General features: G+C 46.7%; 5 protein-coding genes across 7 annotated transcripts; 1 reads left to right on the top strand and 4 right to left on the bottom strand.

Annotated features, from left to right (window-relative positions):
• Nucleotides 1-89: 89 nt before the first annotated feature.
• Nucleotides 90-3,099, bottom strand: LOC6525904 (synembryn). The gene is made up of 2 exons (XM_002101688.3): nucleotides 2,903-3,099; nucleotides 90-2,837 (listed from the first exon to the last, which is right to left on the bottom strand). Exons 1-2 carry the CDS (start codon nucleotides 2,981-2,983, stop codon nucleotides 1,197-1,199), a joined length of 1,722 nt encoding a protein of 573 aa, XP_002101724.1. The 5' UTR covers nucleotides 2,984-3,099; the 3' UTR covers nucleotides 90-1,196.
• Nucleotides 3,100-3,283: 184 nt separating this feature from the next.
• On the bottom strand, nucleotides 3,284-8,886 carry LOC6525903 (kelch-like protein 5). 2 transcript variants are annotated; one of them, XM_002101687.3, is made up of 6 exons: nucleotides 8,211-8,886; nucleotides 5,723-6,766; nucleotides 5,446-5,653; nucleotides 5,265-5,387; nucleotides 4,963-5,199; nucleotides 3,284-3,644 (listed from the first exon to the last, which is right to left on the bottom strand). In XM_002101687.3, the coding sequence occupies exons 1-6, from the start codon at nucleotides 8,468-8,470 to the stop codon at nucleotides 3,552-3,554; spliced, it is 1,965 nt and encodes a 654-aa protein (XP_002101723.1). In that variant the 5' UTR covers nucleotides 8,471-8,886; the 3' UTR covers nucleotides 3,284-3,551. The 2 variants fall into 2 exon arrangements, with proteins under 2 accessions (XP_002101723.1, XP_015046536.1); XM_015191050.2 differs by lacking the exon at nucleotides 3,284-3,644 and having other exon boundaries at nucleotides 3,708-5,199; nucleotides 8,211-8,885.
• A 357-nt stretch (nucleotides 8,887-9,243) lies between these two features.
• On the bottom strand, nucleotides 9,244-11,971 carry LOC6525902 (dual specificity mitogen-activated protein kinase kinase dSOR1). Of its 2 annotated transcripts, none has more exons than XM_015191049.3 (4): nucleotides 11,447-11,971; nucleotides 10,151-10,781; nucleotides 9,600-9,926; nucleotides 9,244-9,528 (listed from the first exon to the last, which is right to left on the bottom strand). In XM_015191049.3, exons 1-4 carry the CDS (start codon nucleotides 11,554-11,556, stop codon nucleotides 9,415-9,417), a joined length of 1,182 nt encoding a protein of 393 aa, XP_015046535.1. In that variant the 5' UTR covers nucleotides 11,557-11,971; the 3' UTR covers nucleotides 9,244-9,414. The 2 variants fall into 2 exon arrangements, with proteins under 2 accessions (XP_015046535.1, XP_002101722.1); XM_002101686.4 differs by having other exon boundaries at nucleotides 10,151-10,790; nucleotides 11,447-11,970.
• A 218-nt stretch (nucleotides 11,972-12,189) lies between these two features.
• LOC6525901 (TM2 domain-containing protein almondex) lies at nucleotides 12,190-13,364 on the top strand. Its single transcript, XM_002101685.4, has one exon. The coding sequence runs from the start codon at nucleotides 12,278-12,280 to the stop codon at nucleotides 13,127-13,129; it is 852 nt and encodes a 283-aa protein (XP_002101721.1). The 5' UTR covers nucleotides 12,190-12,277; the 3' UTR covers nucleotides 13,130-13,364.
• Nucleotides 13,365-13,430: 66 nt separating this feature from the next.
• LOC6525900 (la-related protein 7) lies at nucleotides 13,431-15,592 on the bottom strand. Its single transcript, XM_002101684.3, has 2 exons — nucleotides 15,237-15,592; nucleotides 13,431-15,177 (listed from the first exon to the last, which is right to left on the bottom strand). The coding sequence occupies exons 1-2, from the start codon at nucleotides 15,505-15,507 to the stop codon at nucleotides 13,661-13,663; spliced, it is 1,788 nt and encodes a 595-aa protein (XP_002101720.1). The 5' UTR covers nucleotides 15,508-15,592; the 3' UTR covers nucleotides 13,431-13,660.
• Between the last annotated feature and the right edge of the window lie 284 nt (nucleotides 15,593-15,876).

The raw sequence follows: 15,876 nt of genomic DNA, 5'->3' as shown, positions 1-15,876 counted from the left end.
AGACGCAGTGATCCATAATTCTGGTGTCACATCGATTCAATATTATTAGAAAATATTTGTTTTCAAAGCCGAGAAAATAGGCGGTTCGATTGGTTTAGCAAGACCTTGATTGATTTATTGTTAAGCTTAGGATAGACGCACATTAAGACTCGCACACACATCAACGACACAAAATATGACTATGCTTTGATGTATATAAGTAGATCTTCTATCGCTATAGCAAATTGAACACAATAAAGCTCTATATAGGTTTTCCTGTATATAGATCAAAGACACGTAACTTTTAAAAAGTTTTGGAATTATTCCTTTACCCTACAATGCGGAATTTACAACATAGATTAGACATGGACATGAACAACTCCTCGCTTCACTGGTTCGTTTAGTTAGTTAGATTCTAGAGCTATAGTTAGTGTTACAAACATGCAACATTTGTAATAGAAAACTGGGAGTTCCCAGCTCTGAGAATCTGAATAAGAGCTTTTGTTTTTTGTTTTTGAGCTCATTCCTAGATGCTAAGTGTATAATTGGAATTTTATAAATACATGCACTTAATTATTACAATGATTAGTCAAGTTGTCCTATCGTGTGGGTGTGTATATAAAAGAATTCAGTTTTGGTTTTCGTTTTCGTTCGTTTGTGTTTATCTGCTCCCCACTTCCTGAAATTGGAAGACCCCAACGATTGTTTTGCATTTTGTTATCTAATCAAGCGGTACGATATGGGATGCTATGGTATCAACTTCAAAATTATGAATAATTCGCGGGACAACTAAATAACAAGAAAGTGCTTAATAACTTATCAAGTACAACGACCTACTCATATTTAAAAAAATCTGTAGAAGTTAGCAGATAGAACTATTCCACGAATTGAAGCTAATTGGATTGTTTATAATTATTTTAGCTAACACTAACAATAATGTTTATGCTACAGCATTTAGACAAAAGCAGATCATTGAAATCAAAGCCAGATTAGATCGTTTTTGGTTAACAAGTAGGATATAATGAGATGTTCTCGAATAAGTGTTATTACTTATATAAATTATGTTAAAAAAAAACAATGCCAAGCCAATCTGCTTATTGAACACATTCGAAGCTACATTCGACAGTAAACTTATGGAATAAATGCAGAGTTTAGGTTGATTATTTGGTAGCTATTTGGAAGTTGTGCCATAGCAGATCCCGCAATACATTTCTGGCTTAGGTTTTCCGCTTCTGGTCGAGCTGCTGCTGCGGCAGCTCCTCCTGCAGCTGGAGGATGTGTTCCAGCGGCTGCGGCCGCCCATCCTTGTCAATCATCGCCGGCTTCACGATTCCGCCCTGACGCAGCTGCTCGATGAGATTGACCAGCTGCATGGCCTCGTATTCCTTCTGCTCCTCGCTTATGTCGTCCAAATGCGACTTGCTGCGCGGCTCCACACAGCCGAGGACTGGATTGATGCCCTGCTGCTGCTGTTTGTACTCCTCGGTGTCGCTGTCCTCGCTGTCGGAGGAGTAGTCGGTGCCCTCCACTCGCCGGCAGTCCAGTATGCCCCGCTTGGCAAAGAGTCCGGCTGCGTTGCCATAGCCCGTATATTTGATCATCCTGCCGACATTTTCTTTGCACAGTACGAAGAGCAGCTCGGCAGACAGATCTCGCAGGATCATTGCGGGCAGTGTTAGGAACCGGCACAGATGATTGCGCAGCTCCAGACCAACCTCTGGTCGTTGACTAACGTCCCGGAGCGGCGGCAGAATCTCCTGGCGCAGATAGTGACGCATCACACGATCGCTGCGCGCACATTTCACCAGCACGGTCAGCACTGGGGAAAGCAACTCATGCGAGCTGGCCTCGGCCTCCTGTTGGGCCAGAGATTGCCGTAGATAGCCAAGCAGCACGTCCAGACTGCGGACATTGCGCTTTTCGAAGCACTGGGAGCAGCACTCACGCGGTTTGGCACTGGCTCCCGCTTCTGTATCTTTTTCCTTCTCATTTTCCTGCTCCTTTTCCTTGTGCGACTCCAACTCGGCATTGGAGCAGCGCAGGGTGAGTTCGGTTAGGCAGCTGCCAGAGATGTTGGTCAGCAGATTGATGGCATGTGTGACGACGGCGCGATCCTTGTCGGTGGCCAAGTCGCCGAAACGCAGGAGCAGCTCCCTCAGTACTCCCGTCAAATGCAAGCTCTGGATCTCGTACTCGTTGGGGCTCTTGTCCGGAGCACTGGTCACGTTGAACATCACCTTGAGCAGCTCGCAGATGATGTTCAGCTGCTCCTCGCCAACGGACTCTTCGCCCAGCTTGTCGTCCAGCCACTTGGTCATGTAGGTGAGGCCATTCAAATCGATTTGTAGACGAGATCGGGCCGCCGGCTCCAAGGCAGTGAGCAGGAAGAGGAGCTTCATGTCATAGTACTCCAGCGCACAGGGATGTCGCATCGAGGACGCCACCCTCTTGAGGATCGCGTCCAGGCAGTGTTGTCGCAGGCACTGGCGCCTGCAGTCGGAGCTCTGGTAGACCAGGTTGCACAAGCACTTCAGTGCCTCGGCAATCACCTCCGATTGCGCCTGGCTGGGCTCCTGCTGGGGCTCTTCGCGTTCCTGCTGCTTAAGCTCGTCCGGCGTGGCGGGCAGCTTCAGTGAGCCGGCCTCAATCCTGGCCAGCTTCAGCAGTGTGTTCACCTCCTGTTCGATGTAGTTCGTCTGCAGGCTGAACTCGTCGCGCGTTAGAATCCTCACCGTGTTCAGGCACTGCGTATGCAGATGACTAAGACGCTGGTCCTCCAATATGCCGAAAATGGCCAGCCAGAGTTCGTGCCACAGGTTGTCCGTGCGGAAGCTGTCGAAGACCAGCAGATCCGCATTCTACGGTGGAAGGGAGGGGCTATAATCTGGACGAATCTTTGGGAGAAACCACAGGCAGTGCTTACCTTCGTGTTGAATTCACCCAGGATGGCGGGAATGTGGTCCGCCTCCTTGGCCTCCAGTCGTTTCAGGTGCTCCGCTTCCATGTCGCCAACGCTGGCCGCTCAAAGCTGTCGTTAAGTTCGCTTTTTTAGGTCGTTTAAGTTAATTTAATTAATTTTTATAATTTCCGCCAGTGTGACCGCGCCTTGGTCGTTGAAATATACCACGCGGCGTTGCCAGAGATCTCAACCATCGAGGGCCAACTATCGCAACGCCCTTACTTCAAATATTTTAAAATAAATCGTATTTTCCAATTAGAATTTTTTAAAAGGAATGTATTATTTGAAAAATCTAAATTTCAACAAGATACAAGAAAAATACCCATTTTAAATAACTTCCTTCAATTAACCGCCAAAATCGTATCAACCGTTTTATTTTCGATTTTATTACAAAAGTGTATACATTTTGCAGTGTATGTTTTGTGTAAAAATATATATATGTGTAAATATAAAATAATACGTAATATTTGGATTCTTTTTTTTTTCCCTTTGTTTTTTCTTTTTCGTCAAGTTTTCTTGTGTTTTTTTGTTTTGTTTTGTTTGCAGCTTGGCTTAAATGTTTATAATTTATAGTTTATAGTTTGCTTTGTTTGTTGTCTTGTCTGTCTAGCATTTACATGTTATAGTAGTCGACAAACTCGACAGATCTGGGACGCCTATTATAGCAGATTGGATCCAATCTCACTGGCTTCCACTTCTTCTTTTTCTTTATTTTTTAAATGCAATCGAAGGGAAAGGGAAAAGAAAGAAATAAAAACATAATAAACAATTAGAAATAAATGCTCGCTGTACGCACACACACATCTAGTATTTACTAAAAGTAATATCGATACAAAATGACGATGCAAAAGTCGAAACTTAATCATTCCATGGGGGATACGTATTTACTAACTAAAACTAAGCAATTGCAGTTGTCTTTTTGATTGTTTTCGTTCGTTTTTTTTTTGTTGGTTTTTTTTTTTTGTAATGGTTGAATGGTTTCGCACACTTCACATGCAAAAATGAGCAATTTAGTTTTTTTTTTTTGGAATTTTGGCTTGGCGCAGTCTTGTCTAGGATATATATATGTTCATACGATTTATGCACATGGAATGTGGGCCCGTCACCAGTGCGAGCGAGATGGCATGCAGTGTGTGAAGCGTACGACACCGTGTGGAGTGAGTGGAATAGAGAATTTTTAAAAACTAGGGTATCGTGTAAAATACGTTGGTTAATTACAGCTAGGGATCGATTTTAGATTGGAATTGGAAGCCTCGCAACATGCACTTCTTTAAACCTATGAGATTTCACTGATTTTTCTTTCTTTTTTTGTTTTACTTATTTTTAGAGTTAAGCCGAAAAGAGCAGAGTTATGGGGGAAATACTGGGTTCGGGTGTGTGGAAAGTGGGTGAGTTCTGGGTGTATGCCATACCACAGGGATTCATGTCAGAACACAGACGAGAGCGAGGCGGGGTGAGCTGCAGTTTCAAACTTTTCGGGTTAAGGAACACGAGCAACAACCACGAACAGCTCACAGCAACAGTAACAACAACTACTTTAGAATTGGGTGCAGTGTTCTCTCGCTAAGTGCATCGCTTTCAAGTCAAATGGTAGCTACTTATGAAACTACTTTCGATGATTGCCTTCTAAAGTCTCTAAATATCTACACGTAAATGGAAATGATGTAAATGAACTAGTATTTAAGCAAGTATCTTTTGCAAATGTGGAATGTTTGATTTGTAAAATTAATACAAGAAATGATTATTTATAAATCTACACTTTGTCTGCATAAATTTTCGAGCAAAACATCTTCCAAAATTTCCTAGCATTTAGGCGATTTATAAAGTTATACCCAAATAATGGGTATCAAATACGAATGTATTTGAAATGAAATGTTGAATGTATGATACAATCTAATACCGTAAAAATTTGGCTGCTTGGTAAATGCAAATCGTTTTCAAAAAGCTAAGACTTTTATACGAAATAAGCGATGCAATTAGCGAGCCTACACTGCAACCAAAAGTGGAGTGGGTTTAGACTAAACTGTAGCACTGGGCGGCGGCTGTTGGGCCGCCGGCGGTATGACATTCGGAATCGCCACCACACAGGCGCCGGCCCTTGCAAATGCCATGGGCGCCAGTTCGTTCCATCCATTCCGCACCGGGTCGTACTCCTCCACGCTCTTCAGCGCATGATTGCCATCGTAGCCGCCGACGACGATCAGGCGATCGCCCAGCAGGGCACATCCGATCGCGTCCCGGCCCAAGGCCAGTGAGCAGATCTGTGGAATGGATAACAACGATTAGAATTGAGCAGATGAGAACGCATAACCCAATCCCTGCTCACCAGAGTCCAAGTATCGGTGGCTGGGTCGTAGCGCTCCACCGTCTCCGTGCGACAGACCATTGGATTGCTGGCCGGACAGTCGTGACCACCCAAGGCGTACAGGAAACCATTGGCCACCGTCACCTGGTATTGTAGGTAATTAAGAGAAAGACCATTACGGATATATTTTGAGGATACTTACGCCCACGCCGCCGCGTCTCCGGTTCATCGGCGCCAGAAGGCTCCATTTGTTGGTGTGTGGATCGTAGCACTCGATGGAGCGATGACAGACGGAACCATCACGTCCGCCCACCGCATACAGTCGACCGCCCAGGACAGCAACGCCGGCGGTTGAACGCATCGAGGACATGGGCGCCACATAGCTCCAAGTGCGGGCAATGGGATCCCATCTGGAAAAATGGTTACTCAGTTGCACAATTATACATATATACAAAGTCTTCAATTCATTGCGCTCTCACCTCTCCACAGTGTTCAGGTAGCTCCAGCCATCGTGACCGCCCACCGCATAGAGTGGACCCTCCAGCACCGCCACGCCCAGTCCGTGACGAGGCGTGGCCATGGCATTGAGCGGTGCCCAGGCCATCGTATTCAGGTCCAAACTCTCCACGGTGTTTAGGGTCTTTAGCCCGTCACGTCCGCCCACTAGGATCAGTTTATCCTCCATGACGGCAGCGCCGAATTGCAGACGACGACCGGTCATGTGCTTCCACGGTGTCCACTTGTCCAAACGCGGGCAATAGCTCTCGATGCTGATGGCGCCCTTGTGGGCATCCATGCCGCCGACGGCCAGGAGACGACCTACTGTGGATTTGCGCGGCGTGGTTCGCTCGGTGGCTATCCGAGATCGGCGCTCGGGCATCAGGTGCCACTTGAAGGCCTCCATTACCAGCTGCTGGCACTCGTTGGCATTGCACACGTTCTCCACGTGGTCCATGATGAACGCTGGCTGCAGGAGGGGCAGTCGCACCAGGGCCAACAGCTCCGGTATGTGCTGCTCACGGGCAGGGGAATCGTGGCGCACCCACGACATCAGACTGTGAAAGACATCCTGCTCCGAGGGCACATTGAGATCATCGCTGCTCAGCAGCTTGCCCAACTGATCGGCGTTCAGCTGGAAGAACTCCTGGTTCTGGCACACCTGCATAAAGTACTGGCAGGTGTAGGCCTGCGCCAGACGCAGCAGCGTGGTGCAGCTCTGTTGCTCCGCAAAGAAGGCGAACCCAAGGCAGTTGGATGGATGGAGTTGGCGGGCCAGGAAGTTGCAGCAGGCGGTCACCACGGCGTTTAGCTGCAGCAGACAGGCGGTGGCCAGCAGCGTCTCCACGGTGTCCTCGCGCATCTCAATGAAGCCGGTGTAGCAATACTGGACCAGCAGATGCAGTGCATCGCCGTGCACCTCGCCGAGGGTCACCTCCTGCTCCTTGGTCTCGCGCAGCGATCCCGTGAACATGGCCGAGAAGTAGGCGCTCGACGCCGATAGCACCAGGCGGTGGGCGGGCACCCTGAAAGATTAGAGTGGAAGCTCTTGAATATATGTACTTGGTATGGTATGGACTTTCGCAAGAATCAAATCAAAAGAAACATTAGCTCGTGGTGTCACTATTATCGTGACCGCAACTGTGCGCTGGTGGGTTCTTTTCCCTTTGTTTACCATGGCACAGATCGACAGGTTTTCACGATCCAAAACCGGTTGAGTGCAGCGAGCGGGCGCAGAAATCAAATAAAGCTGCAACTGCACTCGGATCGCGGAATCGTCGTTATATCTGTATCTTGCTCCGTATCCGTGCTGCAGTTGTTGTTGTTGTTGCCTCTCTGTGTTCGTCTTTGTTTCTTGAGACGGATATTTGTTGCTCTCAGTTGCGTTGCATCGCCATTGTTCGACGAACAACAACAAAATCTACATAACGTGGAGGCCCTGTTTCTCTTTCCCTTGCTCTTTGGTGCTCGGAATTTGGATCTCTTTCTCTTCCTCTGCACTGTTGCAACAATGCTCACAGCAGCGGTCACAAGAGAAGGACCTAGGATTTCACTAGTATTTTAAGCAAGGATAAATGCAAGTAAATCTTCTCACTTAACCAAGTTGATTTTTAATTAAGTTTATCCATATTGCCATCGTTATTGATGTTATAAACAAACAGTCTGCTTATCGACACATTTGTTGATAAGCAAAACAAATTGGAAACGGCCCAGACATAAACTATGGTGTAATTCAAAACAATGCAAAAATAACCGCTGAGGTAAAGTATTACCCAATAATTGTTGGATCGTTATAGACTTTCAAGTCTTAAGCGTAAATTTTTAGCGAAGTTTGTAAATACATATGCAGTTACTGTCAAAATAATAAAACCCAATAAATTAACTTTGTGCGTCAGCATGTTCACTGAGATAAGTAAATTTAAGCCGACCTAAAACGAGCATTTGTGTAAATAGAAATTCAGTAAGCACTCGAAAGTGAAAACCAGATTTGTTAAACACTTTTTCCTTGCAATTATTTGCAAAACAGCTGTATTTGCACTTCTTGGATGCTATTATTCTGCCCGCTGCTGCATTTCCATTTCCTGGTGGTGCGTGGTGCTACTATCTTGCGTGTGAGTGTGCACTGTTGGAATTGCGTTGGGGACAAAATAAAGACAACACAACAACAAAAAGCAAAGAGAGCAGACAAAGAACCCAAGTGAAGGTCAGCTGGGGGAGGAGGAGGGGTTGATGGAGAATGGGATGACGAGGAAGCGGGCGGGAATCGCTAATGAACTTTCCAATTTGAAATGCCATATTCCATTCCTTTGTCTTCGTGGAAAGGGTATGGGAAATTGGCATTGGGCACTTGGAGTTCCATGATCCCCACTAATTAGTGACCATCATTTCCAGCGATTGGAAATGCAAATAGTACACTTCCAATATCGATTACAGTGCAGGGACACCAGGATCCGGATTAAATGCTCTCACCTCTTTCCATCGATACCAGCGATTAGGACCACATCGCAGAGCTGCTGGCTATCCACGTAGAGCTGCATCCGCTTGAGTATATTATCCGCATGGTCGCGGCACCGAAAGAACTCATCCTGGCTGCCCGCCGAGTTCAAGCTGCCCAGGCTGTAGTCCCGCGACAGCGACTCCAATGTGTTGTCCGCCAGCATCGAGATGTGCCCGGATGTGGAGGCCGTCGAGTCCCGGCTGGGACTCTCCTTCTGGTTCACCGCCGACATGGTTCTTCTTCTGCTCTGGCTGTGCGCTCCTTTTCAGCGAGACGTCTGCATCTGATCACTGGCTGGAAGCAACTGGCCTGCGGATGGCGGATCGCAGATCGTGGATCGTGGATTGGTGGGGCGAATGGGAATGGAGGGGGTGGCGCGGTAAAGGTGGCTGCAACGGTAATTTGCAACAAAGAACGCTGCCTCTTGCCACAGTGCGCGTATGTGTGTGCGTGTGTGTGTTCGTGTGTGGTGGTGTCGCCTCCGCTCTCTTCCACTGGCGATCTTTAAATCGTTTCAATTGGCCGGGAATTGCGTGCTGGATCTGTAACTGTAAATCGCTTATCAAGCTATCTGAGCGCCCGTGTTTGTGTATGTGTGCGGTGTGTGTGAGCGTTTAGTTTATGTGTTTATATACAAATTACACAGCTGTTGTGACAGACTCTGGTCACACTGAATTGATTTATTTATTTTTTCACAGTGTGACCAATAGAAATTCGCACCCGAAAATACCTTCAGTATATTTAGTAAAATAACCTTTTAAAGGGGATTCACATCCAGTGCGTTGAAATAATTATCTCTAAATAATTTCATATTTCATAAAATGGAGCAATATCTAAACAAAAAAAATAAAAGAAATCTCTGCAACAAAATTTAAATGCGATAATATTTCCTTTTGCAAGATGAGAAATAATACATATCCTTGATATGCTTTTATTTAATTTCAATGTAAATATTAAAAACTTATACAAAGAACGCAATCTACAAAATAAACACACCAAGGGAAATAATAAAAACATGCCATCGTACATGGTATGACTTCGATTTCTTTATTTTCGATTTAATAATAATAATAATAATAGTTCAGTTGTTTTTGCCCAACGTCAACGCTCTGTTGAACAAAGAGCATGTGTGGATATGGGAGGATAGAGAAAATGGGGGCCGGGATGCAGAGGCATCTAGTTGGGCGACGTATTGCGCTTTGGCGTCGACGGCGGCAGATCCATTGTCTTGCACACCCAGCCGGATATATCCACCTCCTCCACTTCCGCCTTGCGTATCCACGGATGACTCTGGCGAAGAGCAGATGAAAATGCTTGAATATATGTATATCTATAGAAATTGCGACGTTGGGATTGCTTACCAGCAGAGTCTTGAGATCGGCCCGCTCGTCGGGCTGTTTCTTCAGGCAGATGTCCACAAAGTCCTTGAACTCGGTGGAGAAGATCTTGTGCTCCAGCTTGGGCGGCGGTTCGTTCACAATATAATCCAGCAGCTCGAAGATGGCCATTGCCCTGGGCTCGTCCGTCGGCTGGCCGCTCTCCTCCGCATTGTCGGCGAATATCGACTCCAGGGTGGCGGTGTTTGGCGGCGGGATGGGATACATGCCAATGGCCATTTCCACTAACGACAGGCCCAACGACCAGATGTCCGACTGCACGGAGTAGTGAGTGCCCTGCAATCGCTCCGGCTGAAACAAAGGGTCATTAGTTATATAGATCTCTTATAGTTGGCTATATTTAACATCTATGCGTAGATGAGTGCTTTGTTTCGCTATTGCGCTGCTCTTCCTGACGCATTTTAAAATACTTTCGTCGATATCATCGACCCTCAGCAGTTTAATGCACTCAAAACTTAAACAACAGCTTCATATTGCTGGACGTGTATAGATCTTGTTCTATTTTAGATACTTACCGACATATAGCTACGGGTGCCCACAAAGGAGTTGGCCATCGAGTCGATCAGTTGGCCGGAGACGCCGAAATCACAGATCTTGATCTCGCCGCTGCTGTTGACGAGGATATTGCTCGGCTTCACGTCACGGTGGATGATGGCGTGCTTATCGCGCAGATAGCTCAAGCCCTTGAGCACCGCAAGCGTGATCCTGCCGAGAATGGACTCCGGTATTCGACCAGCCCGCTTGAGGATCAGGTCAAGCGATCCTCCGTCCATATACTCCATGCAGATACTGATCTCGCCGTCGCTGTAGAAGGCGCCGTAGAAACCGACAATGTGCGGGAAATTACATTCGTGCAGGACTTTCAGTTCGCGCAGGATCTGTTTTTTGATTGCCGGCTTCACCTCCAGATGGATCAGTTTCCTGGCCATGATCAGGTGTGTGTGCGTATGCCGAACCTTCATCACCACGCCGCCATTGCCCGATCCCAGTTCGCCCAGCTTCTCCAGATCCTCGTCCGACAGCTCGCCAATCTTCTCCTTCTGGCTGAGGAACACCTTGATCCGCTTGCGTTCCGTGTCGTCCATGTCCAGTCCCTCCAGCGTCTCTGTCAGTGCATCGATGCTCGTCTTGGGCTTCCCCAGCAAACTGTGTGTGCTTTAATTTAACCTCTTAATGAATTTTTGCGATCCAAAACGAAAATGTAAAATGTGCAGGCAATGGATGGGATTTGAAAGTAAGGAATGGAATGTGAGGCAGGTCCAAGTTTCCCTAATGATCAGAAATCTACACATAGCTTTAGCATCAAAAAAATGTTGCCTGCTTTTTGGTGCTCAGTAAATGGGCAGCACTAATGATATAACAGCAGTGCAATAATTTAATTTAATAAAAAAAATAATAATAATAATGATATTGAATTGCAGTTTGTAGCATTTATCTTTGAATCTGACTTTGTCATCTCTTTAGTTAATAAAAAAAAAAGGATGATACACGCAGTCATTTTTTTTTCTCGCTGTGTACCTGTGCGACACATGAAAGGAGCACCACCCACACTAACAAACAAAGGGAGAGTATCTGTTCTTTCTCTGCGACTGTCTCTTTCTATCCAGGGGGATGGGGTTTCCTTGAATCAATTGATGGATATTAATTACCCACCTGACAAGCAAAACTATAGGATTATCTTACTTATCTTAGTGAGAAACCAAAAACGGGGCAAGGAATGGAAGACAGCGAAGGGGGACGGGGTAAAGCGGATGAGTATGGGTGGCCAAAAAACCAGTAATTTATTAAGGAATATTGTGTATAATATTTACTCTGTGCCCGAGGGGGTTTTAAACGGCGGCGTCGGCGCCACTGTGGCGGCGGCAACAGTTGCCTCCGTATTTACCGGCGGCAGCACCAGATTCAGCTTGTTCTTCGACATTTTACTATACTCGTATATAATATATATCTCACGATTCCGTTATCCGTTACCGATAAGTTAAAAGAATACAACAATAACAAAAAAGAAACAATACAAATTGAGAGTTTTCCAGTGGAAACAACAACAAAACGCACAACGAACAGCGGCGTCCGAGGACCGGATGAGGGGTGTGAGGGGCGAGGGGCGTCGGCGAGGGGGCGTGCGGAGGGAGGCCAAGTGCAAAAGCTCCGTTTTGTGTGTCCAGCCGCTTGTGAATTTGCACTATTTCCTCGCTTTGCGCGTAACTTAAACACACCCGACCCGAGCACACGAACAGCAAACAGATAGTTTATATTACTTTTGCAATAATCTGGCAAAATCGCCGACTTTTGGATTTTTTTCGCAGACGGTGCGGTGTGACCAGATGCCGCGATTACCAAATACCGTTAATATACTCCTACGACTGAAGAGATCAATGAACACATAATACAAACAAAAGTAATATTTTATTTCTCACGAAGAGCGATGGATAGATACACTAATTGGCTTGACTTATTTACTTGCGACAAGAGATATTTTCAACCTTTCGATAGATTTTTAAATAGAAACAGATTTCTCCTACGCATTCGCGGTTGATATTTTCGTGCCATGCGTATACGGTCACACTCCCCCACCCACACTTAGTTTCTAAAAGGAAAAAACAATAACATATCCGGCGAATTCCCCGCTCCATCTGACTAAAATGAGGCTCCAACGGCAGTGCATTGTGGTCAACATGCGTTCGGCCATTGTCCTGATCATGATCTTCGTGCTGACGGGGATCAGGAACAGCGAAACGGCTAGCGGTGGCAACCAGATGGATTTATCGGATGCAAAAGGCGATCACAAGGACAACAGCAATGCAAGTAATGGCAATGGAAATGCCAACGATAACGAGGTGTATGTGCCGCCATTGGTGTCCAGCATGGTGGCCAAGAGTGGAGGAGGAGGAGCCGGTGGACTCCTGGACAACATAACCGCCTACAGCGGCAGCAGCAGCAGTAGCAATGGGAACAACAACATGCTGTGCCCGTACGACAAGGAAACGCCCTGCGATCGCCTACAGTTTCCCTGCATCCGATGCAACTACAACCATGGATGCATCTACGGTCGGGACTTGAATGTCACCTGCGAGGTGATCAACAATGTCCAGTGCCTAGGCGAACGGAGTTTCCAGCGACAAATGAACTGCCGATACTGCTACCAAACGGAAATGTGGCAACAGAGCTGTGGTCAGCGCTCCAGTTGCAACTCGGCGACGGATAAACTATTTCGTACCAACTGCACCGTGCACCATGATGTACTCTGCCTTGGTAATCGATCCTTTACCCGTAACCTGCGCTGCAATTGGACGCAGGGCTATCGCTGGAGCACAGCTCTGCTGATTAGCCTCACACTGGGTGGCTTTGGAGCCGATCGATTTTATTTGGGCCATTGGCAGGAAGGAATTGGTAAGCTGTTTAGCTTTGGCGGCCTCGGCGTCTGGACCATCATCGATGTCCTGCTCATCTCGATGCATTATTTGGGGCCAGCGGATGGCTCACTTTACATATAGTTTAGTTCTACAGGGGTTAATGTATTGATAAATAGATAAGCTAACTTTTTCCATTACCGTGTACATAATTACGAATGCATATTAAACATAAGAAATTAGAAAGGGATCGTGACAAAATACCTGTATATAAATAATTAATTACGCCACAAGTTTGTTTTTGTATCTTTTATCTAGCACAATGTTACGAAGTCCTTTTATCATTTTTAGTTCGTATCAATAAATAAGTGGAAGAGAACATATAACCATCTCTTTCTTGTTCCTGTAAGATCAAACGATGTGAAGATATCTTAAAACCTATGCGTAATCTGTAAGAATAAAAGGTTTGCTTTAATAAGCGGATTTATTTGCATTGTTCTAGACAGTTTCTTTTAAAGAATTCAATTTCTTAACAGACATTCTTAACTTATTTCACTATTATTATGAAATGATAATCTGCTAAATTTCTGTGCTCCTTTGCTTTCATTTATATATTTATGTTGCTTATAAATCAGAGTTTCCTGAAATCCAGACTCACCCCAACTGGAAGTAGACTCAATCCATGGCGGCCGCCTGCACTTCATCATCGCCATCATCAAACTTAATGTGCTTCGCCAGCAGTTTGGCCACTTTCTCGCGACCTCGTTTCTGCTGCACGCGCACCTTTTTCGAGAGTTTTGCCTCGCGATCCTGCTCGATTTTACGCCAATAGAGGGTCTCCTGCTGGCCAGAGAGCACTTTTAGCTGCCTCTCGGCACAATTGACCTGGCGTACAAACTCCTCAGCTGCGGCAGGCGTTCCCAAACGTAGGAGGGCCACTTGATCGCCCTCCTTGATATCCACATATTTAATATCCGGATACTGGCGCATGTCAGCCTTTAGCTCTTTGACATTGGTGCAGGGTTCCAGCAGAGTGCATTCCACAATCAGTCCGGGCTCGTATTTGAAGAGCGGCGTGCGCTCTTGCGAAGGCTCTTCGGATTTTGTGGATTCCACGCCGCCGGCGCCGTAGAAATTCATGTTCATCTTGTGCACCGCTTTGCGACGCTTGGCTGGCACAGGCGCTGCTTCCACTGCAGCTTCACCGCCATCGCTAAGAACCTCGCCTCCGGTTTCCTCCTCTTTGACGGCCTCGGGTAGCTGCGAAGGTTTTGGATGGTTTTGATGGCTGTGCTGTTGTTGATGATGGTGCTGCTGATTCTGCGGGTGATTCTCACGCCATAGCTTGCTCTTTGCCTCACTAACGAGGCGACGCTGTAGATTCAAGTACTTGTTGCGCAGACTGCTCCAACTGGTCTTGGGTAGCACTTTAAGCTCCAGGGCACTGGGCTCAATGTTTGGCTTATCCACAATCGCCTTCTTCTTACGCTTGCGACGACGCTTTTTGGCAGCTCCATCGCCATCGGTTGCTTCTGCTTTGCCCTCCTGCTCGGAGGCTTCGGCTGTGGCCTCCGCATCCGTTTCACTCGCTGTTTCCTCAGCTGTAGAGGTATCACTGGGCTGGCCCTCCTCTAACTTAACCCGTTTCCCGTCGTGTACCTCCTCGCGATCCTTGTCGGTGGCTTGCCTTTTCAGAATTCGCTTTGACAAATCAACCTGTTCAGACTCTGCCTGCGGCTGCTCAGCTTTCTGTTGTAACTGCTGCTGTTGCTGAAAGGAGCGCACGCTTGTCAGTTCACTGGGATCGGTTTCTACAGACAGAACGCCCTGTATCTGGGCAAATGCCTTAAGAGCCTTCTCCACGGACCCGCTCTTCTCGAATTCGATAAAGGCGAACTCCTTGATCTTTTTTGTGCCCGGATAGTGGGGCAGGGAGACATAGGCCACCGGTCCATAACGGCTGAAAACCTCCTTCAGCCAATCGTGAGTGGCATTTGCCGGCAGGGCCTCTACATACAACGTTTTGTCGTTGACATCGCGCTGATCCGGAAGCTTGGTCCGTCGCTTGACCTTCAGCTTGGTCTCGTCCAGCTCCAGAAGCTGGGAGTTGCTCAGTGCCTTGGCTATCTGCTGCACATCCTGTGTAAGCGTCTTGATTTTGTTAAATGTGAGAAAGATTTCCAGAGGTACATCTGTAAATGAATACCATGATCAGCGTTTTGTTATTTGGTACTGCACTTTAGCTACTTACATGGATCCTGCTCTACGTAGCGCCGAAGGAAGCGATCCTTGCTCAAGTTTGCGTCACCGAAGTAGAATTCCATTTGGCCGCGAATCGAATTGAACAAATGCCTCTTTCGTTTGCGTCCTCCGTCCTTTTTAGCCGGCGTTGTGTCTTCCGTCGCCGGCTCCTTGGCATTTTCCTCAGCTGGTTCGGTGGGTGCGGCAGGATCGGGTTTTTCCGCTGGCGTCGCGGGCTCCTGGCCCTCGCCCTTCTCTTTCTCTGTGCTTTTAGCAGCCATTGAATGCCGGTCCACCAGTAATCCAAATCAAGAATTAAATATTGCAATTGGTTTTTGTGTTCTTTGCCATCTGGCAACGCCGTCTAGTTGTGAATTGCAGAGATGTCAGGTATTTGCAGCATTCCCATATCGATAGCTATGCGAATATCGGAATTTAACTACGAAAACGAATAACTACATAGTAGGCAAATCAATCGAAGCAATAAAACTGATAACTTTTTTTTAATAAAGGTACAAGTTTGTCTCTTGTCCCATTTCTATACGTTGTTTTTCATTGTTATTGTTTATGTTCCTAATAACGTTGGGATAGGCAAGCCCAAGCAAAAGGTCCTTATCGATATTTCGACGCTGCGGCAACCCTGCTGCGTT

This window comes from Drosophila yakuba, chromosome X (genome assembly GCF_016746365.2).
Source record: "Drosophila yakuba strain Tai18E2 chromosome X, Prin_Dyak_Tai18E2_2.1, whole genome shotgun sequence".
NCBI lineage: Eukaryota > Metazoa > Arthropoda > Insecta > Diptera > Drosophilidae > Drosophila > Drosophila yakuba.
Note: the sequence above shows the minus strand (reverse complement) of the source record. Positions and strands in the feature narration are given on the sequence as shown.